The following is a 22,655-nucleotide window of genomic DNA, read 5'->3' as shown; positions in this document are numbered from 1 at the left end:
AAACCCAACTATCTCCTTGTCGGTTTTCATTCTCTCTTTCTAAACATTTAAAAACTTTCCTTCATTGATCTCCTCGGTTAGGAAAGTCTTCATCAACACAGCTCTCTCTTTCTACTGTGAAGAGAAAGATTTCATCTTCTCTCTCTCTGAATATCTTCTATCCATTTCGGTTTAGCCGAGAGATTATCTCTCTAAATCTCGGTTTGTGAAACATTCCTTTCTCTTCTCATTATTTCCTTTTTCTTCTTTTGAATTGTTGAAGTCGGTTTTTGATGGAGTCGGCTAAGAAAAAAAATGGAAACTCCCAAAAAATGGGAAGTCTCGGTTTTAAGCTGAATAATTGGTGATGAAGGTGATGATGCTGACGTCATGATGACGTCAGCAGAGGCTTTGACTCATGGTCCACCTATTTTGACCCGAACTTTGACTTGCTCTAATTTGCTCATCCGGACTCCGATTTGACTTTCGTTTTCGCCTACGGGTTCGTCTTGATCTCTACTTTCCATCCGAGCACTAATCTCGATATCAGAATCAACAAATGACCAAAATACCCCTCGTCTGCGTTTTTCCGACTTTTATCCGTTTTGCACATATAACTCTGAAAAAGGTACCTGAGTAGAAAAAGAGATAATTCATGAGAGTAGCTTGCCCTAGATAGACTAACTTGTCCAAATTAAGAGACTCAGATGGGACATTTTGATGTCTCATCAAACATCCCCAAACTTAGATTTTGCTAGTCCTCGAGCAAAACAGAAAAATAAAACTAAACCTAATTCACCACTTTCGTAGGGAAACACGATTGCACTTAGCACGTGCAACAAGCCGTTAAACCTCTAGGTTACCCTAGAGGACGAGTTTCGTCTCGTGAGGGTTTGCAGTGAATATACCCACAAAATTCGAAAATCTCAAAAATGCAGAAGGGTCTAAATATGATATGGACTAAAAAATGTTTATCCGGTAGATTTTCAAAAGTTAATAAAAATGAAATCTAAGTCGACCAAACCATACAAATGCTAAAAATCCCTTAACTAGTAATCAAGACTCGAAGTGCACGTGACCAGCCAATATGAGTATCATTTCGGTTCCAAACAGACAAGACCTCGATTACCTTCTCAATACATTTCGCCTCGACTGCTGCCTCGCGGTCATACACTCAAAAATTAAAGTCACTCAGAAATGTTTCACTCAATGTGCGAGTATGAGCATGAAGAAAAACTCAACACATTACAAAAGACGGACTAAATTTTTGGTAAACGACTGATCTCAAAGAAGGAAACAACCACTAATATGGAATGGGGAAGCTAACTAACTCTTCTCACCTGATCTACTATCTAACAATGCTCCCTAGAGGTCGATAGACACTAATGAGGATATGACTAGAACTCATGAGAACTTGACGTCTTCAAATCTTCAAGAACTAATTCAAGGGATAAACACTTAAAACACACTTTCTTTCTTTTTTCTTTGATTTTTCTATTTCTTCTTTTTTTTTCTTTTTTTTTTTCTTTTTTTTTTTCTTTTTTTTTTTTTTTTTTTTTTTTTTTTTTTTCTAATACGCTGCTGGTAATAAAACTCAAGATACACAATATACTTTCTTAACACTTTGCTTGGGGTATAATTCTCTCCACTTTGCTTCATGCCTCATTCTCAGGGTTCTAAATGATGAGGTTCCTATCTTCCTCTAGTTGACACTGTTTTCAAGCTTCTCAGACTACAAGAAAAAGGTTTACTTCCTGATGACATCCCTAGTGGTTGTAAAATTTGAACTCAGGAGATCAAATGAGTTCGTTTCAATATTGCGAGGTTGAGTAGCTCTTCACTCTACTCGGAATTAGCTCAGAAGAGATCACTCAAAACAACAGGAAAGGCTCAGAATCTCACATAGGTTAAGTCTCCACTAATGATCGATTAAGTTCTCTCAGAAAAGTCAACTCTTCACCTATCTAACACTCACATGGCTAGTGCACAGACAACCTCAAGACTCGAAATTCGTGGAAAAACCTTTAGCAAACGGATAGTCCGACCAACTAGACTCTATAACTATTAACAAGCAAAAACAGCTAGACTCACATTTTCAATCCAAAAGTTAAAATTTTGAAAAATTTTGAACCCTTCTGAATTTTTGAAATAAGGACTTAGCAAAAATTTCAATCCCCTATCCCCAAACTTAAACCGAACATTGTCCTCAATGTTCTGAAGACTATGTAAAAAATAACAGGGTGAAGGGAAAGATATTACCTGATTCGGAAGTCTTAAGCGTGGGTTGCCTCCCAGAAAGCGCTAAGTTTAACGTCTTCAGCCAGACGAAACAGATGATTCGAAAAAATAAAAAGAATTAACCTACTGGATTACAGATATGTGATTAACTGTAAACCAATATTCGATACATCTGTGGGTCCACCCAAAACACAAAGTTTTCAGTGAACGATAGTCTCACATCTTTGTGAATTGCAGAGAGTGCATGTGAGACTATTAAAGATGAGGGGCAATCCCCAAACTTAGTGGATGCACAGTCCACTAAGTAACTATAAATACTCGGACCAATGACTAGAAAGTCATCAAAAGGATCGACATAACAATGAAGGGCCAATATATCCGTCGAAGGCAGAAAGTCATCTGCAAGTTTAGTGGATAGAATATCCACTATTTCCATAGACGTTCTCGAGGAGACATCTGAAGTGTCCCAAAAGGGATCAACAACCGAGTCTGAGACCATGTGAAAGGTCAAACTAGACTCTAAGGGTAAGGCAATATGCTCGGGGACCACGTCAAGGTCTATGGTTTCCTTAGGTAAACAGTCTGACAAACTATCTAACATGTCTCTACTGTCATCAATGTCCTCAAATACATCTGGAGTCTCGCAGTCATTCATAATATCATGCCTTCCTAGAATTTCATCTAAGGCTGACTCCTTACAAATCTCAAATGTCGGAAAGTTCAGAATAGTGTCATTCCCAAACTTGCTCATAGCGCCGTCATTCTGGATATCAACGTCTAATACAGTCCTATCATGGTGAGATGACATAGGTGGAGGAAGCAAGACAACAAGGTCATCAGACCTTTCAGGCTCTAGGATATTATCAGTAAATTCATCGACATTTAACTTAGTACTAGGGTTAGACGTATTAACCTCGTCATCGTACCTAGTACCTTCCTGAGTTTGGGGTGGTGAAACCCCTTCCTCGTCGGCGAATAACTGCGACTTAAACATTTTCATCTGTTGAGCCAAGGACTCAGTATCCTGCTGCATTTGAGTCGCAAATTGTGACATAATCTCAATAAGACGACTCTCGAACTCTGATCGAGATCTATCTTCAAGAGTCTCCTCATAATAAGGTTCACTAGTGTAATTAAACGTAGACTCTTGATAATAACTTCCTCCGTACATATTAGGATCATACCTGTCTCTAAAGTCATTGGTCTCAGAATAGTGTGGACAATAAGGTCTCTCATATATATTTGGCGTCGGACCATATCCATCGCTAATCGGACCATCTCTACACATTTGTTGATAATCTCCTAATGTCATATGAGATTGATCAGGCTCATATGGTCTACTCCACTCACTAATCGGACTGTTTCTAGACATTCGTTTATAATCCTGAAATGTCATACCCGGTCGGTTAGGCTCGTCTCTACACATCTGTTGGTACTCTCCTAGGGTCATACCAGTTCGGTTAGGCTCAACTAGCCTATTCCCCTCGTTAAGTCATTGACAATCTCTTAGAGTCGTACCACGTTGGTTAAGCCAGTCTTTACGCAACTGTTGGTATTCTCTTAAGGTTATATCAGTTCGGTTGATGACGGGTCCCTTTAGATCAAGGTCATCATCATCAACAGGGTACGTCCAACCATTAGAAAAATGCGCCATGATGGTCAGGCACGATCACAAGATGAGAATTGACACTTATGTAACTAAACTTGACTCCTTTCTTTTGGTCCGAATTTTTTTTTTTTTTTTTTTTTTTTTTTTTTTTTTAACACGAAAACCGAGGAAGCACTACTAAGATCTTATAAAAAGTACCCACTAACAGGGGATTCGTGGGTGATTAGAGAAAGTTACCTCCCGTTCGAGACGGGCGACGACCTTTGCAGACGACTCGGGCCACTCTCCCCGCGAGTGCTCGAACCCGAGGCTTCGTTTTGGTTTTTCGGTTACAATTTATGCCCTTTAAATTAGGGTCAAAACTTAAATCCAAAAATAAAGTCTAGAAAGTCTAAAGTCTCTCTCTCACCAAAAATAAAATAAAATAAAACTGTAAATTTCTTCTTTTCGACTCCTCCTCCTTGTTTGCGCCTTCTCTTTCGCTCTTTAATGCCCTAAACACCAAAAATAGAGAAGCAAGTCAAAGTGGCCAAAAATCAAAACTTACCAAAAATAAAAACTTTCCAAGATTAGAACAAATTTAAAACATAGTCCCCGGCAGCGGCGCCAAAAACTTGATGGGCCTAAAAAGTTTCCTAAATAGGTCTACACCCGCAAGTGCACGGGTGTCAAGTTGTAATAAATTCCGGTAAGACCGGTTCGTTCCTCAGAGACTAGTTGAATCTATTCTAAGACTTGGAAGTAATAGGATTTTAAAATGATTTGATTTTGGTTTTGGTTTTGAAATAAAAATATTAAAAATAAATTTACGAAAAGAAAATAATTACAAATGATACAAGGAACTCAAATGGGGGAGAGCCTAGGGTTTTCTGAATCCGTCTTCCTAACAATTCTAACGACAAATTAATTTGGTCTAATTCGATTGTTCTTTGTATAACTCAGGTTTTCAGTCCATGGATGGTCTAAAAACCCGGAAGATATTATCGTTAAAATAATAAAAAACTGTAATAAATTAATCATTAGAATAATTATTGAAACTTCATCTAAAACCCTAGATAGAAAATTAGTTACTCATAAACATTAAATAAAAGAAATTGGAAAATAAAGTAAAGAGAGGGAGAAGAAAACTTAACTTTTTCGCTATTTCAGAACCAAACAGGGCCTTAGGGAAAGATTTTCCTTCTGTTTTTCCCAAAATTCCGCCAAACAGACCCTTAGGGAAAACTATTTTCTCGTCTTCCCGGAAACGATTTCCAGGTGAGAAAATAATTTTCCTTCCCTGGTTTTTCTTCTCCTTCTCTGTTTTCTCTTTCTTTTTCTTTCAATCTTCTCTCTTTTTCTCTCTAATGAACACAGAAACTCTCTCTTAATCTTTATAACCGAATATGATGAAGAAAGAAGAAAAAATAATAATGGAGTTTTATAACTTTAATTAAATCTCTTTCTCTCTCTACAATTCAAGAGCTTCTCTCTTACTAACTCTTTCAATCTCTCCTTCTCTCTCTCACAAAGAGAAGAATCAAAAGAAAAAGAAACCTAACAGTAAACTCTCAAACTCTTTCTCACTCTAGCTCTCGGTTATACTTTAATGGCCGAATGGAGAGATGATTCTCCTCTTTCTCTCTGTCTTTCTCTGTCTCTCTCTCTCTCTGATTTTGCTATAGGTCGAGCTCGAGAGGATCAATCCCCAAAACCGAGTTGATCCCCTGCTCTCTGTTTCTCCTCCTTTTATAGCCGAATTCTATCTTCTTCAATCAAAAATATTCAGCCATCTCTTCTCTGTATAGGAAAGAAAATCTTCACCTTCTCTAAAGAGAAACTTTCTCTTTCGAAATATATCTTCCAGCCAAGAACACATCTTCCTTTATCTCTCTAGAATATATTCAGCCAACACTCTCTGTTATTTCATTCCTCTTCAATGCCCGCTTTCTTTCTTCAAAGATTTCATCTCCAGCTCATGAAAAATCAATCCTATCAACCGAATCTTCATCTCTCTCCATCGATCTCTATTTTAATATGTTTCCTTCTCTGTTTCTTTTTCAAAAAGATATCTCTTTCCTTCTCTTGGAATAACTAACAAGGATGGAATGATAAGGATGGAAATAATAAATAAGGGTCACTAAATATTAAAAGAAAGGAGTGATAAGTATGGATGGGCACTTCCTGTTTTGATTCTTTGGCTGTGAAGAGAATTATAAGGTGTAACGTGGGACATTATAAGAGATTATCACATGACACCACTAAATCAACGCCACGTGTCTTACAGCAAGAGGTCATTTAATTTCTTTTTGACCTAAACTTTGACTCGCTTTATCTTTCTCGTCCGGACTCCGATTTAACCTCCGTTTTCACCCACGGGCTCGTCTCGGACTACACTTTCATCCGAGTATCAAAAATATACCAAACTACTAGAGCACCATCACCACTAAATGACCAAAATGCCCTTAACATGTATTTCTTTCGATTTTAATCGTTTTTCACACTGAACTTCGTAAAAGTCACCTGAGAAAGAGAAACAAGTAATTCATGAGAGTAACTGCTCGAATTGGACTAACTAACCCGAGTTAAGAGATTCAGATGGGACATTTTCATGTCTCATCAAATCTCATCGGTTCGAAATGGGTATTTCGAATTAAACCTAAGAGTGAAGGTACTAAAAATCGTTACAAGGCTCGACTGGTAGCCAAAGGTTTCAATCAGCAACAAGGAATTGATTGCAATGAAACTTTTTCTCCTGTCTTTAAGCCCGTTACAACTCGATTGGTCATTAGCCTTGCAATTACCTCAGGTTGGAAACCCACCCAATTGGATGTCAAAAATGCAATTTTTCATGGTGTTCTTGACAAAGTCATTTATATGACTCAACCGACTGGTTTTACTGATGCATTTTATCTGGATCATGTTTGTAAATTAAGTAAGGCGTTGTATGATTTAAAACAAGCGCCTAGGGCCTGGTTTTATAGATTTATTTCGTAATAATCGTGAATCTGGTTTCATTGCATTAAAGTCAGTCATTCTTTATTTGTATATCGAACCTCACCTTCTATGACAGTATTATGATTATACGTCGATGATATAATACTTACAGGTTCGGATTCAAGTGTTATTTCAGATTTGATTGATCGTCTCCATGACCAGTTTTCAATGACGAATTTGGGCGAGCTCCACCACTTCTTAGGCATGGAGATCAACTGCTCTACCTCAGGTATGAACTTGATCCAGACGAGGTATACGCTTGAACTTTTAAATAAGATTGACTAGATTAATTCGAAACCAGTAAATACACCTAGCCTGACTGGTAAGAAACTATCAATATGAGTCGGTAAACCCATTGAGAATGCTACTTTTTTCTTTCATTGGTTGGAGGTCTACAATACCTGTCCCCAGGGCCGGCCCTGAGTTTTGTGAGGCTCGAAGCGAGTTAGTAAAGTGTGGCCCCATATATATGTATATATATGTGTGTGTGTGTGTAGACCTCCAAACTCCTCAAACGTTTTTTTTTTCATAAAAGATCGATCAATTTTTAGCAAGAATTTCGTATGTAAGTTTGGATGTATTTGAAAGCTATGTAAGTTTGGATGGATTTGAACGTATGGGGTTTTCACAAATATACAATATCTACACGTAAGTTTGCACAAGTTAGCACATAGTTGTATAGTTCCACTAAGTAGTTGAAGTCTACAAAAGATTCACATGCCTTTTTAACCAATTCCTACACAAAAATGGACTAAATATCTTGTATATACATAGGTACCCAAATATATTGACTAAATCTGCAAAAAAATCCTACCGAGTCCTTAGTACTAAGCAATCTTCCCAACTTTAATTAATGGTATTCAATTTTCTCAAATAAACTTGTGTTTTTCATAAATGAATTTTTTCTTTCAATCCTCGCGCATAAGTTAGTCCAAGTTACCTTTATTATACTAACTCAGATTATCAGTATCACTGTCGATTAAAAAAAGATATTGTCTTTCATCTTGACTCAAATCTTAAGAGTCTCGTCAACAACTTCTATTTAAATTCTCGAGAGTGAAAAAAAGAGGAGGAAGGAGAGAGACATGAAAAGGATATGGAGAAGAGAGAAAAAGAAAGAGAAAGGTGATAGAGATGTGTGTTCGCGAGACCCCCCCTAAAAATGACAGCTTACACTTCTCTACCGCGTAAGTCATATTTTAGACATGAAAATAGTTTAGAATATATAGAAAGAATAAGAAAGAAAATATTTTGAAAAAAGAAAGAGTAAAAAGGAAAAAATAAAAGAAAAAAACTAACATAGTGGAATTATAATTTTGGACCAAATTTGAGTATTAGATAAATATAGGGCCAAATTCTACGGTGAGTTACAATTTAGGGCGAAACTGTAATAAGCTAATTCAAAAAGGACTTTAGCTACACGTGATTCGTGAACCCAAGAGTATAAACGTGGGCCCGTATGTGAGAGTAAAATGATCTTCTAGACTTCTAGTCTAATAATGGGCCTTACTTGATTCATTTTTTCTTCAGGCACCCTTTTTTTTTTAAAGTTGCAAATGAAATGTGGCCCCCAAAATTATGTGGCCCAAAGCGAGGCTTTGCTCGCTTTGGGCCAGGGCCGGCTCTGCCTGTCCCTCACTCGTTCGGTAAATTAAGTTTGCCAATATATGCACTCTCCAACAGATGTACATTTTAAGACGGGCAGGCGCATATTTCGTTACTTAAAGGCCACTTTGGGGCGAGGTTTATACTTCAAACAAGCTTTGTCACTGATCTTCCAAATTCCAATTCTCAAATCATGGCGTATTCAGATGCTGATTGGGCAGGTGACCCAGACAATAGAAGATCTGTTTCGGGAAGTTGTATATTTTTTGGATCACCTCTTCTTTTCACTAAGAAAAACCAAATACAAGTAATAAAGCAGAGGATCACCTCTTTCTCTCTCTAGAAAAATGATCAAAAACAGAAAATTGAATTTAACTAGCTAACTCTCTCTCTCTCTCTGTTTTCTCTGTAATGGGTGATCATGCCTTCTAACCAATAGAACCAATCTCTCTTTTGTTCTTCTCTCTCTCTCTCTCTTTCTCTAAAATATTCTGGTTTAGTTGAGCTTCAGAGAGGATCATCCCCAGCCGAGCTCCCTTTTCTTATATATCCAACCGGACCCTTCAATCAATCCCTCCTAAATCTTCAATTCATCTCCCCTTCTATATTCAGCCATATTCGAATTTTTGATTGAGCCATCTTTAGTGTAGTAATCCCATCATAAAGAGAAACAATAGATCTCTGCTCATCAAGAGATGAGATTTCTTTCTCTCTCTAAAAATCTCTGGTGGAATCCCTCCTAAAACTTCAGCTTTCCATTCTTTGTAACTCAATCTCCAGCTTGCATTCCTTTTATCAATCTATCTAAGCTTTCTAAAAGAGAAAAGTCTCGTTCTCTCTCCCTCCATCAAATCTCTCTCTCGGTCTCTTTCATAAAAAGAAAGAAATATCTTTCCAAAAAAACTGGAGAAGATAAGAGAGAAAGATTGAATTTGGTCACGGGTTTGTTGCTTGCTGGCTGTCAAGGGGTTGATTCTGTGCATCTCAGTGTAGTAAAAAAAAATGCTGCATCGCGCGGTACGTTGAAGCCATTTGTGATGGCTAACTCTGGCCCGTTTGATCAGAGAGACACACTCGAGTACACGGATATATCTTGCAATCGGTTGTACGGGATTTCAGACTCTAAAGATTCCCGCATAACAAACACCTGACCGAAAAGAGCCTGCTACCGACCTGTGCTGTTAGATTCGCCCCCTCTGCGCCACGTGTCTCGGGACGTTATTTGCTTCATTTTAGTCAACAAGCTTTGACCCAAACTTTGACTTGGATTATCTCTCGCATCTGGACTCCGATTTCACTTTTGTTTTCGCGGTTTGGTTCGTCTTGGACTCTATTTTCATCTGAGTATCAATATTTGACAAAATTTTCACTCATCTCTAAATGACCGAAATGCCCTCAAGTGTGTCTTTCTCCCACTTTTAGCTATTTTTCAAACTAAACTCTGTAAAAGACATCTGGGAAAGAGAAACACATAATTCATCAGAATAACTGCCCGAAATGGGATAACTAACCCGAGTTAAGAGATCCAGATGGGACATGTTTCATGTCTCATCAGTTTACATATATGCAAATATGTGTAGTTATATGTGTACATATTATTTAAAGTGTTCATCTCCTTTTTAATGTGTATTTAGTTTTGGAACTTCCCATTTTATTATTTAATTATAAGGTATGTGATCCATATGTGCATCATGCATATTATTATTATTAAAAGTATACATACCAAAAATAAAGGGAGGATACATACCATATGAATTCGAATGTTCCCGGATATTATATATCGAGTAATGTCGTTCCGTGGGATGAACGATTTATCGGCCTTGCGACCTAGTAAATGTCGGTTACTTGTTGGGATCTTCTGAGGCAAATTTTCTAATCGAGGCGGACTCATGAGACAAGGCTACAAATTGAAGCATAGCATCCGTAGTCTTGACTAGAATTTCTAATGAGGCGAATTTATGTGGCAGGATTACCAATCAAGGCAAAATATTTACCGGATAGTCATATATTTTTTAATGAGGCAGGCTCATGAGGCGGGCTCATGAGGCAGGACTACATATCAAGGCAAGGTATTTACTGGGTAGTCATATACTTTTTAATGAGGCAAGCTCATGAAGCAGGCTCATGAGGCGGGACTATATATCCAGGTAAGGTATTTACCGGGTAGCCCTGACATATATTTTAATGAGGCAGGCTCATGAAGCAGGACTCATGAGGCGGGCTCATGAGGCAGGACTACATATCCAGGCAAGGTATTTACCGGGTAGCCCTGACATATATTTTAATAAGGCGGGCTCATGAAGCAGGACTCATGAGGCTGGCTCATGAGGCAGGACTACATATCCAGGCAAGGTATTTACCGGGTAGCCCTGACATATAGTTTAATGAAGCAGGCTCATGAAGCAGGACTCATGAGGCGGGCTCATGAGGCAAGACTACATATCAAGGCAAGGTATTTACCGAGTAGTCATATACTTTTTAATGAGGCAAGCTCATGAGGCAGGCTCATGAGGCAGGCTCATGAGGCGGGACTACATATCCAGGTAAGGTATTTACAGGGTAGCCCTGACATATATTTTAATGAGGCAGGCTCATGAAGCAGGACTCATGAGGCGGGCTCATGAGGCGGTCTCATGAGGCAGGACTACATATCCAGGCAAGGTATTTACCAGGTAGCCCTGACATATATTTTAATGAGGCGGCTCATGGAGCAGGACTCATGAGGCGGGCTCATGAGGCAGGACTACATATCCAGGCAAGGTATTTACCGGGTAGCCCTGACATATATTTTAATGAGGCAGGCTCATGAAGCAGAACTCATGAGGCGGGATTATGAGGCAGGATTACATATCCAGGCAAGGTATTTACCGGGTAGCCCTGACATATATTTTAATGAGGCAGCCTCATGAAGCAGAACTCATGAGGCGGGCTCATGAGGCAGGACTACATATCCAGGAAAGGTATTTATCGAGTAGTCCTGACATATACATTAATGAGGCAGGCTCATGAGGCAGGACTGTCAATCAAGGCAGTCCTGGCATAAATTTTTAATGAGGCAGATCCGGAGCTCCTGGCGAGGCGGACCTAGTGCTCTTGGCGAGGCACGTGATGATGTTGTTAAGGCAAGGTTTATATGCACTTGGCGAGGTGGTAGGACTACCGATCAAGGCAGGGTGTCTGCCTGTAATCCTGACCTATATTAGTTAATGAGGCAAATCCGGAGCTCTTGGCGAGGCGGACCTAGTACTCCTGGCGAGGCACGTGATGCAGGGCTGTCAATCAAGGCAAGGCTTATACGCCGAGTGCACTTGACGCAAACTTAGTGAAAGCTACTCAAATCGAGGCAGGATTGTAGAGTAGGACTACTGACCGAGGCATGGCTTAAAAGCCGAGTGCTTATCGATCGTAGGCTTTTAATGAAGCCTGCTATAATCAAGGAAGACTTGTGAAGCAGGGCAACAAATCAAGGCAAGGCTTATATGCCGAGTGTTTTTGATCGTAGACTGTTAATGAGGCAGAGCTGGTGTGCTGATCGAGGCACGGGCAAGCTTGTCGATTTAAGGCAAGGCGAGTTTGTCGAGTGCTCTTGGTGTGGACTTAGCTGATTTGCCAGGGTGTAGCTCTGCCGATGAATGCCTCATATCCATAAGGGTAAGGATATTACCCATTACAGATACATATTGTTTGCCTCTTTTATCCATAAGGGTAAGGGTATTACCCTTTACAGATAGTTTATATCATACCTGCATTGTGTTTGGCGTGGCCAAAGCTTGTAGCGTTTTGGCGATGCGTGGCTTGCCTTGTTTGAATACTCGAGTCAGTGTATGTTGAGTGTTATAACGCGTTTGAAATCTGTGGAGGATGACTGTCCATCTGTCCCCCTAGTCTGAGCTTAGAGCTTGAGAAAGTCTAGGGTTAGACTAGGTTTCATGGCGTTGAAGCCCTTAGTCTGCTTTGCGCAGACAAAATATGACTTGAATTGAAACATCATCGTATTTGAAATAATGTTGTATTACAAGAGAAATATTCATGTGATACGAGCATTGTCGTTTTAGTAAAGATATTTTGACATCAAGACTTTTACATGTACTGACGCGAGTAAGGCTAAAGTCTGAAGCAGTGCGGAGCTGGCTTGCAGAGCTGAGCTGGCTTTGGGCAGAGTTGAGTTTGGGTCTGAAGCAGTACGGAGCTGGCTTGCAAATCTGGGCAGCAGGCGGAACCTGAGTCCGAAGTAGTGCGGAGCTAACTTGCAGAGCTGGCTGTCTTCAAGTGGGGTAGATGCAGAGTTGTGCTTTAACCTTGTTTGTCTCTTGGAGAGATAAAGTGATGTCGTCAACTTTTGCTTGGTAAAGTTGTCGTTGTTTCCTTCCGTTTGTCCCCCAGTCGAAGCTTGGTTTGGCTGCACGTCCCTTAGTGGGGGGGAGGTCGATGACATAGCCATCGACCCTCCGACGCCCAAGTCAGTAGGTGATATAAAAGATAAATGACACCTTAGTGAAATTGTGTTATAAATAGTACAAATTTAGGTGTCTTGCATTCCTTGTTGATGTCGAAACCTTCTTATGAGCGGAGCTTGTATGCTCCTTGTCCCACTACTTGGGTGATGAGATAAGGCCCTTCCCAAGTGGGAGCTAGTTTGCCTGCTCCTGTCTGCTTGGTGTTCTAAAAGACCTTTCGAAGTACCCAATCCCCAACTTTGAGGGATCTGATTCAGACATTTTTGTTATAGTGAGAGGCTGCTCTTTGTTGGTAGACGGCGTTTCTAATGGCAGCTTGATGTGGTGTGAATTCACCACATTTATGTCACTTAATTTAAATGAGTTAGTCTATTTTATACTTTTATTTTGATTAGTTATAAATTTTTCTTGATTAGGTACCATATGATGATCAAAGGAGGAAACAATAAAGGAGAGGATGTGATGGAGAGTTAGAAAACAATTTGGAGAGCCAAGACATTTTGATTGTTGGGTCACATGGAGAGAGGTCATGAGGTAAATGAGATAAGATGGGCCATGTTAGATTACTTGGGCCAAAAAAGGAATGCAAAATCGTGAAGGCACCCTCAAGGAGTTATGGAACTTAAAGCCCAAGGGTAATTTTGTCATTGGGCTATTTTTGGAGAAAAGAGGGGAAAACCCTCATTTTTTGGATCATCTTCTGAAGTGCTGGCTTCTAGTGAGAGAAAGGAGAGGAAGGAGGCTAGGTTTTGGAAATCTTGGGTTTGGGAAGAAGAAAAAGCAAGGGCAGGAAGGAAGATCACTTATAGTTGCCGGGAATCAACTTGTTTTGGGTGGAGAAGCTCCATTTCGTGTGGACAACAGCTCAAATTCGTCAGGACAGCAGCTCCAACTCGTTTTGGGCAGCAGCTTCACTTTTGGACAGCAGCTTTTGAAGTCCCAATTGTTGGTTTTGCTTGGAGCTTCATTCCCTTGACTCTCATAAGGTTTTCCTTCACTCATTTCTCTTGTATTTCTTCTTTGTTATGATTATTTGACTATCTATCTTAGCCTTGTATGGTATTAAGGTTGTTAGGTACTATTGTGATTCATTTGAGAGATAGAAAGTGATTATAGAGAGAGACTTGTCATAACATTTATCATGAACTATTAGCTACTCATAGATTTATTCACTCCAAAAGCATATTAGTTCGTGTTAAGTTACTCATATCAATTTAATGAGATTTTCTAGTGTTTCAAAATTAAGAAATCATGTGTGTGGTTTACTCTTTAACTTGAATCTCAATATTTGCTTTAACATGAGTAGCTAATCAATTTGTTGAGGTCTAGGGATGAAATCTTGATGAATTTGTGATTGTGTTTGTGATAATTTAATGTGTTTGATAATAAATTGATGTTCTCTTATTTCGATTACTTGTTTCAATCGTTTTTTCATGTGTCTTATCAAGTACTTCGCATAGTTAATCAATTAGGCAATGTGATCGATGATTCGGTTTTATTCGTTTAGGAAGTTTATTTGACTAAGTATTATCTCCGGACATACGTAGTGCTTATGAACATCCACCTTAGGAATCGAGACTAGGTTTGTATCAATCCATTCGATTAGACCGTACATAGTTGTAAGTTCACCACATCGGATTCCCGGACCTCAACACTTCTCTCACTTGTTGTTCCCGACTCTTGTTCCTCCGAACTCTTCTCTCAAATCTCTCTTGCCCTCTTACATTGATATTTTAGTTTGTTTTACTTACTTTATTATTCGATTATAAACCTCACATTATCTTCGTTTATTTCCGCTTTTGTCTAAGTAAGCCTTTGATATCTAAACTGACGAATAAGACCATTCGATATCCAAGCTACATTCCTATCCTTGGATCGATCCCGGCTTTGCCGGGTTACTACTTGATACCTCCGCTTGGGTTTGCAACCTTTTCGGGTGCATCAAGGTTTTGGCGCCGCTGCCGGGGATAGCAACGTGTAGCTTAGATATAAGTATTATTTTCTTTTATCCTAGATTCTAATTAGTTTTGTTTGCTTTGTGTTTTTCAGAAAAACAAAAATAACAAAAAGAGATCGAAAAGAAGAAGTTTAGGGATTTCGGAGAAAAGTGGAAACCCGACTTCAAAATCAAACAACAAAGGGAGGTAACGAAGTTCTATCTTTTATATTGTCTGACTCTTGTGTGTGTTGGTGCGTGCATTTTGTTCTCTCTTTTTGTGCATGAATAGTTGGATTAGGAATAGTCATAATCGTTTAGAGAGGAACATAGAGCTTGGTAGCACGTTTGAGTCTGACCACAACAATCATCGGTCGGACACTATGGAGGACCAAGAGAGCACACATGGTAGTGAGGGTCATGAGATGAATCCTCCTATGCGGAGCTTGAGAGATTACTTGCAACCCGACCGAACTAGTCAACCATCTTGCATTGTCCTTCCTATGCATGTTGGCAACTTTGAGATTAAGCATGGTGTCATTAACTTACTCCCTAATTTCCATGGCTTAGAGTCTGAAAGCCCTTACCTTCATCTGAAGGAATATGACGAGGTCTGCTCGACACTCCGACTCGATGGAGTGCCCGAGGACATCGTTTAGCTTAAGCTATTTCCTTTTTCATTAAAGGAAAGAGCTAAGCAATGGCTTCATTCTCTACGCCCTAGATCAATAGGGAGTTGGAAAGAGATGACCACACACTTTCTTAAGAGATTTTTTCCCACTCATAAAACGAACACATTGAGACGGAGCATCATGAACTTTTCACAAAAGGAGCATGAGTCGTTTTATGAGTGTTGGGAAAGATTCAAAGAGCTCATAAATTCTTGCCCACATCACGGTTATGAGGTGTGGAGGGTTATCAATTTCTTTTATGATGGTCTATCCTCCACCCAAAGACAACTTGTAGAAATGATGTGTAATGGGGAATTTATGAGTAAAGATCCCGAGGATGCTTGGGATTATTTCGACCACTTGGCGGAAAATGCCCAAAGTTTGGACATATCCGACACAAATGATCGAAGTAAATCCAACGCTCAAACGAGCTCAAGGGGAGGGATGTACCTTTTAAATGAAAGTGATGATGTGCATGCAAAGTTAGCCAATTTGACTAAACAGGTGGAGGCCTTAAAGGTGCAAAAGGTTAATGTTGTTAGAGCACCGGAAGCTCGTATAGTTGTTTGTGATGTTTGTGATAGCATGGACCACTCCACTAGAGATTGTCCTTTGTTGGTCCATGAACAAGAAAATGCCATGAACAACTACAAAAGGCCATTTAGCTCGCCTTATTCTGACACTTATAACCCGGGTTGGAAGAACCATCCCAACTTGAGTTGGAAGAATGGTCCTACTGCAAATGATGTGCATAATCATCAAGGTCCCTCATTAAGCAATGCTTATGTGCCACCTCCATGGAGGAACCTTGAGGATCCAATCCATGTAATGCTTCAGAATCATGAGCAAATGTTGCAAGGCCTTCGAGAGAGTATGGTTAGAATTGAGGCAAGGTTAAGTGTGGATGAGAAAGGCAAACTACCTTCTCAAAATCAAGAAAACCCTAGGGGAAACGGTGATAGTAATACATCTGACCCTAGGGTTGCACATGTTAAGGCAGTTACTACTCTCAGAAGTGGCAAAACGATTGGACAAGATGATCCTATGAGGGTTATTGAACCTGAGGAGCCTAACCAATCTGAGGGTAGTAGTGGTCATAACAAGGCATCCGACAAAACCTCAAGGCCTAACCACATTCCTAAGCCTAGTGTGCCTTTCCCCGAGAGATTGGTCTCAACTCAACCAATGAGAGATAATAGTGATATCCTTGAGATCTTTAAGCAAGTTAAGATCAACATTCCTCTCTTGGATGCAATTAAGCAAATTCCTACTTATCCAAAATTCTTGAAGGATCTTTGCACTCTGAAGAGGAAACATCATGTGAAGTCTAGAGCTTTCTTGGCTAAGAATGTGAGTGCCATCATTAAGGAGAACCTCCCACCTAAATATAAGGACCCTGGATCCCCCACCATTTCATGCACTATAGGGGCGACTCACATTAAGCAGGCACTCCTTGATTTAGGTGCAAGTGTTAATCTTCTACCTTATTCGATCTATGAGCAATTGGGCTTAGGTGAAATAAAACCCACCAAAGTAGTTTTACAACTTGCCGATCGCTCGATTAAGATGCCGAGAGGGGTGGTTGAGGATGTTTTGGTCCAAGTAGATAAGTTTTATTTTCCAGTAGACTTCTTTATCTTGGACACAAAACCAGTGATGAATGGTGAATCTCAAATTCCAGTTATTTTAGGTAGACCTTTCCTTGCAACATCACGGGCTTTAATTGATTGTAGGAGTGGTTCTATGAAACTCTCATTTGGTAATATGACTCTTATGGTTAACATTTTCAATTCTTGCAAGCATCCTATTTTTTATTATGATGAGTTTGATGTTGATTATGATGAGTCTGATGTTCAGGAGTTGCACATGATTGAGTCTTTTGTTCAGGGAGGCCTTGCTTTAGGTACCCAAGATCCATTAGAGACTAGTTTTATGAATTGCTTTACGTTTGATGATGAGATAACTATATCGGAAATGAACTCTCTCATGGATTCGGCACCTTTATTGGACACGGAGATGTGGAAGGTTAGATTTGAGTCACTTCCAACCAATGAGCCTAAACCACAACCGTCTTCAATAGAGTTTCCGAAACTTGATTTGAAGCCCTTACCGAGTGAATTAAAATATTCATATTTGGGCCAAGAGCCATCATTTCTGGTTATTATCTCATCACAACTAACCAATTCACAAGAATGTAGTCTATTGCAGGTCTTGAGAGACCACAAAGGGGCCCTAGGTTGGACTATTGCCGACCTAAAAGGGATTAGCCCCACTGTGTGTACCCATAGAATCCATCTTGAGGATGATGCCAAACCTTCACGTGAGGGTCAACGAAGGTTGAACCTCCACATGAAAGAGGTTGTGAAGGCAGAAGTCCTCAAGCTATTAGAGGTCGGGATCATCTATCCCATCTCTGATAGCAAATGGGTGAGTCTGACTCAAGTTGTGCCTAAAAAGTCAGGAATTACCGTAGTCGAAAACGAGGCCAATGAACTAATCCCGACTAGGAAAGTCACGGGATGGAGAGTGTGTATCGACTATCGGAAGTTGAATTCGATGACGAGGAAGGACCATTTCCCCTTACCGTTCATCGACCAGATCCTTAAGAAACTTGCCGATCATTCTTATTACTGCTTTCTAGATGGATATTCGGGGTACAACCAGATTGAGATTGATGAGCGAGATCAAGAAAAGACTACTTTTACATGTCCCTTTGGAACGTTTGCATATCGTCGTATGCCATTTGGGTTATGTAATGCCCCTGCGACGTTCCAAAGACTCATGTTGAGTATCTTTTCTGATATGGTGGGCCAGTACCTAGAGGTATTTATGGATGACTTTTCTCTCTTTGGTGATTCTTTCAATGTGTGTTTGCATAATTTGAAATGTGTGTTGAATTGTTGCATTGAAATGAATCTTGTATTGAATTGGGAGAAATGTCATTTTATGGTCTCAAAGGGAATTGTGTTAGGTCATGTGGTTTCATCTAGTGGACTAGAAGTTGACCGTGCCAAAATAGAATTGATTTCGCACTTGCCTATACCTAAGAGTGTGAAAGACATTAGGTCTTTTCTAGGACATGCAGGGTTCTATAGACGATTCATCAAGGACTTTAGCAAGATATCTAGGCCTTTATGTGCTCTTTTGTCTAAAGAGAAAGATTTTGTATTTGGTGATGAATGTATGAAGGCCTTTGATACTCTTAAGACCTTGTTGACCACGACACCGATTATTCAGCCACCCGATTGGTCTATACCATTCGAGGTGATGTGTGATGCCAACGACTATGCCCTTGGTGCGGTGTTAGGCCAAAGAAAAGACAAGCTACCATGTGTCATTTATTATGCGAGTAAAACTCTTAATGAGGCACAACTCAACTACTCCACCACGGAGAAAGAGTTGTTATCAGTTGTTTTCGCATTAGACAAGTTTAGTTCATACTTGGTAGGATCTAAAGTTGTGGTATACACAGACCATGCGGCCCTGAAATATCTATTATCCAAGAAAGATGCTAAGCCACGATTGATTAGATGGATTCTTCTTTTGCAAGAGTTCGATTTAGAGATAAAAGATAAGAAGGGGTCTGAAAATGTGGTAGCTGATCATTTGTCTAGGCTTGTTACCCATAGCACTATAGAGGCTATACCAGTGACCGAGACATTTCCCGATGAGCAGTTATTTGAGGTCTCTTTAGCGTCACAGTGTCCTTGGTATGCATTGTTAACTACTTTGCTGTAGGACATGTGCCTTCTTAGTGGAGTGCTCAGGACAAGAAGAAATTCTTTGTCGAGGTGCGAAACTTCATTTGGGATGACCCGTTGTTGTTTAAGTATTGCCCTGATCAGATTACCAGACGATGTGTCCCAGAATGGGAGCAAAAAGGTATACTTAATTTTTGTCATTCTGAGGCATGTGGAGGTCACTTCTCTGGTAAGAAGACTGCCATTAAGATCTTGCAATGTGGTTTCTATTGGCCTTCAATTTTTAAGGATGCATATCGATTTTGCAAAGCATGTGATAGATGCCAAAGAGTAGGATGCATGACCCGTAGAGACATGATGCCCTTTAACCCTATATTGATTGTTGAGTTATTTGATGTTTGGGGTATTGACTTTATGGGCCCTTTCCCTTCTTCTTTTGGTTATGTGTATATCTTAGTTGCAGTTGATTATGTATCTAAATGGATAGAAGCAGCCCCGTGCAAGGATAATAGTCATAGGGTGGTCATAAAGTTCTTGAAAGAACACATTTTTACTCGATTTGGCACCCCTAGGACTAGTATTAGTGATGGAGGTAGTCACTTTTGCAATAAACCATTTGAAAGCTTGATGCGGACATATGGAATAACGCATAAAGTGGCTACCCCCTATCACCCTCAGACAAGCGGGCAAGTGGAAGTGTCTAATAGGGAGATAAAGCGTATTTTGCATAAGACGGTAAACCCGAATCGCAAAGATTGGTCCTTAAGACTAGTCGATGCTTTGTGGGCATATAGGACAGCTTTTAAGACCCCTTTAGGAATGTCCCCTTTCCGCCTTGTGTATGGCAAGGCATGTCATCTACCAGTAGAGTTGGAACATAAGGCATATTGGGCCATAAAACGGCTCAACTTTGACTTAGACAAAGCGGGTGCAAGGAGGAAGCTCGATCTTAATGAGCTTGAAGAGATTAGGAACGAGGCCTACACGAGTGCCAAGATTTATAAGAGTAGAATGAAGGTCTTTCATGATAAACGAATTCTTAGGAAGACGTTTGAACCTTTAGACAAAGTTCTTCTCTATAACTCTAGGCTCCAGCTATTTCCCGGTAAACTCAAGTCTCGTTGGGCTGGCCCATATATTGTGAAGACCGTGTTCCCTTACGGTACCGTTGAGATCGAGGATCCCAAAGATGGCAATTCTTTTAAAGTGAATGGCCAACGGTTGAAGCCATTTTTGGACCTTAAAGACCCGGAGGTTGAGACTACCCCATTGGTTGATCCGGCTTACCAGGATCAATCTCCCTCTCATGTTGGTCAATCCTGTACATCAGGGTTGACCCCCCTCTCATAGTCAGACCTCTCGGAGTCGATGTTTGTTGGTATCATCTCTGGAGACCCTCCACGAGACAAAACTCGTGCTCTCGTGCATACGAGAGACTCAAAGGCTAGTTGCATAGCTTGATGCAATCGGGTGATCCCGCGTGAGTGGTCATTTTTATATGGTCATTCTTATGCTTCATTCTTATTCTATTATTGATGTGTCAGGAGCGTTTCTCAATTTGTATACTTTTGGGACGTGGTTCGTTCCAAGTTTGGGGATGGCGTTTTGATGGAGGCCATCTCCTTAATAGGCACTTCGGCCAAGAGATTAGTGGGCCTAACGGCCAAGTTGCTACATTAACGTAGTTTCCAGATTTTAGTATTTAGGGTTTCCATGTTTAGAGTCCAAGCAATCTAGAAAAGTTTCCTTAGTAGTTATCTTCTTTCTTTATTCGAGTCTATCTAGGAAAGTACAATCTCTATATAAGAGAAGTCCAGTCTGTCTTTGTTAATCAGATCAGAGAATATTATCAACCAAGTTTATTATTAATCAAGTTTATTGTTTATCGTTATTTTATCAGTTTTATTTCGTTAGTTTAGTTTATTAACAATGGTGGATTCCATTACTTTTACGCTTCCGCAACAATCTACATCAGCTGGTATTCAGAGCTTTAAAAATCTGGGAACAAGAGATGAAATTTTTTTCATGGATACATCTCTCCTTGAGTGTTGGAAAATTTTTTCACGTTTAGATTGGGATCCCTTTCGAGATTCTAAACAATTCTACGTTGATCGAAAAGATCAAGAAAAAATTACTATCGTTTCCAAAATTCGTCTCTTCGACGGTCAATACCATATAGATTTTTGGATTCAACAAATGGAGGATTGGTTCATAAATCAAGATATACATGTCGAAGATAAGGTTTTTGTCGTGGAACAACATATGTCCGAAAGAATCTATGAACAATTCAATGCAATGCAATGGAGACTCATTGACGAAGGGAAAAAATTCATAGACGATTGGACGACATTGAAAAGTATCTTCAGGTATGTTTTTCTACCCTTGGATGAATATTTCTCATATGCTGAAACAATGATTGAATCAAGTAGACAGTTCTCCAATGTTACTTTGGTCACCGGGATCGATGATATTGAAGAAGTTCTTGACAAACGGAACAAAATTCTATCAATGACCGAGGAAGAAGATGAAAGTGATTTTCCTTCACGAGACATTAATACCAAGAAGTTCATGCGCCCTCTTGTAGGAGACTCTTTTCTCAAAGAAACAATGAATATAGGTGTAGAAGTTGATGCCCATCACCTGTTCGATATTAGGTTTCTTAGAGTTTATAAACTTCACGAAGATGAACGAGGGAAGATAATTCAAGTTATTATTGAGAAGGACGAAACAGAGAAAGTGATGAAGTGGATGATGAAATTCATAGTTAATTTTTCCATAGTGAATTATGTGGTGTTCGTGGTCTTCTTCATCAAACTAAAAGACGACGGGAGATGTCGCAATTTGTTAGAAGTTTCTTTCCTACATTTGTTTTTGTGAGATTCTTTGAAATATGAGATTTATGTCAGTGATTTGGTCCATCATTGTCTTCTTCAGATTTTCGCCAACTTTCGTGCAAAGTGGGAATTAAGGATCGCAATGTTAAGTCTCACTTGAGGGCAAGTTCGTTCTCGGACGGGGAGTATGATGGAGGCCATCTCCTTAATGGGCCCTTCGGCCAAGAGATTAGTGGGCCTAACGGCCAAGTTGCTACATTAACGTAGTTTCCAGATTTTAGTATTTAGGGTTTCCATGTTTAGAGTCCAAGCAATCTAGGAAAGTTTCCTTAGTAGTTATCTTCTTTCTTTATTCGAGTCTATCTAGGAAAGTACAATCTCTATATAAGAGAAGTCCAGTCTGTCTTTGTTAATCAGATCAGAGAATATTATCAACCAAGTTTATTATTAATCAAGTTTATTGTTTATCGTTATTTTATCAGTTTTATTTCGTTAGTTTAGTTTATTAACAATGGTGGATTCCATTACTTTTACGCTTCCGCAACAATCTACATCACGTTGGGCTCATCATCAACTTGGAACTCGAATACACAAGTCTTGGTAGTATTATCTTTTATCTCCTTCGGCTATGGTAATATCCTTCCACTCT

At 39.6% G+C, this 22,655-nt stretch overlaps 1 protein-coding gene across 1 annotated transcript in view; it reads right to left on the bottom strand.

The window, feature by feature from the left end:
* Positions 1 to 261: 261 nt before the first annotated feature.
* LOC147568320 (uncharacterized) overlaps positions 262 to 22,655 on the bottom strand; it is a 38,662-nt gene continuing 16,268 nt past the window's right edge. Inside the window, exon 2 of the mRNA XM_086654778.1 lies at positions 262 to 4,087. Coding sequence (XP_086510904.1) covers positions 2,363 to 3,667 — 1,305 coding nt within the window. The 5' untranslated portion in view covers positions 3,668 to 4,087 and the 3' untranslated portion in view covers positions 262 to 2,362. The remainder of the gene's footprint in view (positions 4,088 to 22,655) is intronic.

This window comes from Eschscholzia californica, unplaced genomic scaffold (assembly GCF_041429995.1).
Source record: "Eschscholzia californica isolate CP2 unplaced genomic scaffold, dmEscCali1.0.p SCAF_1, whole genome shotgun sequence".
Lineage (NCBI taxonomy): Eukaryota > Viridiplantae > Streptophyta > Magnoliopsida > Ranunculales > Papaveraceae > Eschscholzia > Eschscholzia californica.
This window is presented reverse-complemented; position numbering and strand designations above follow the sequence as displayed.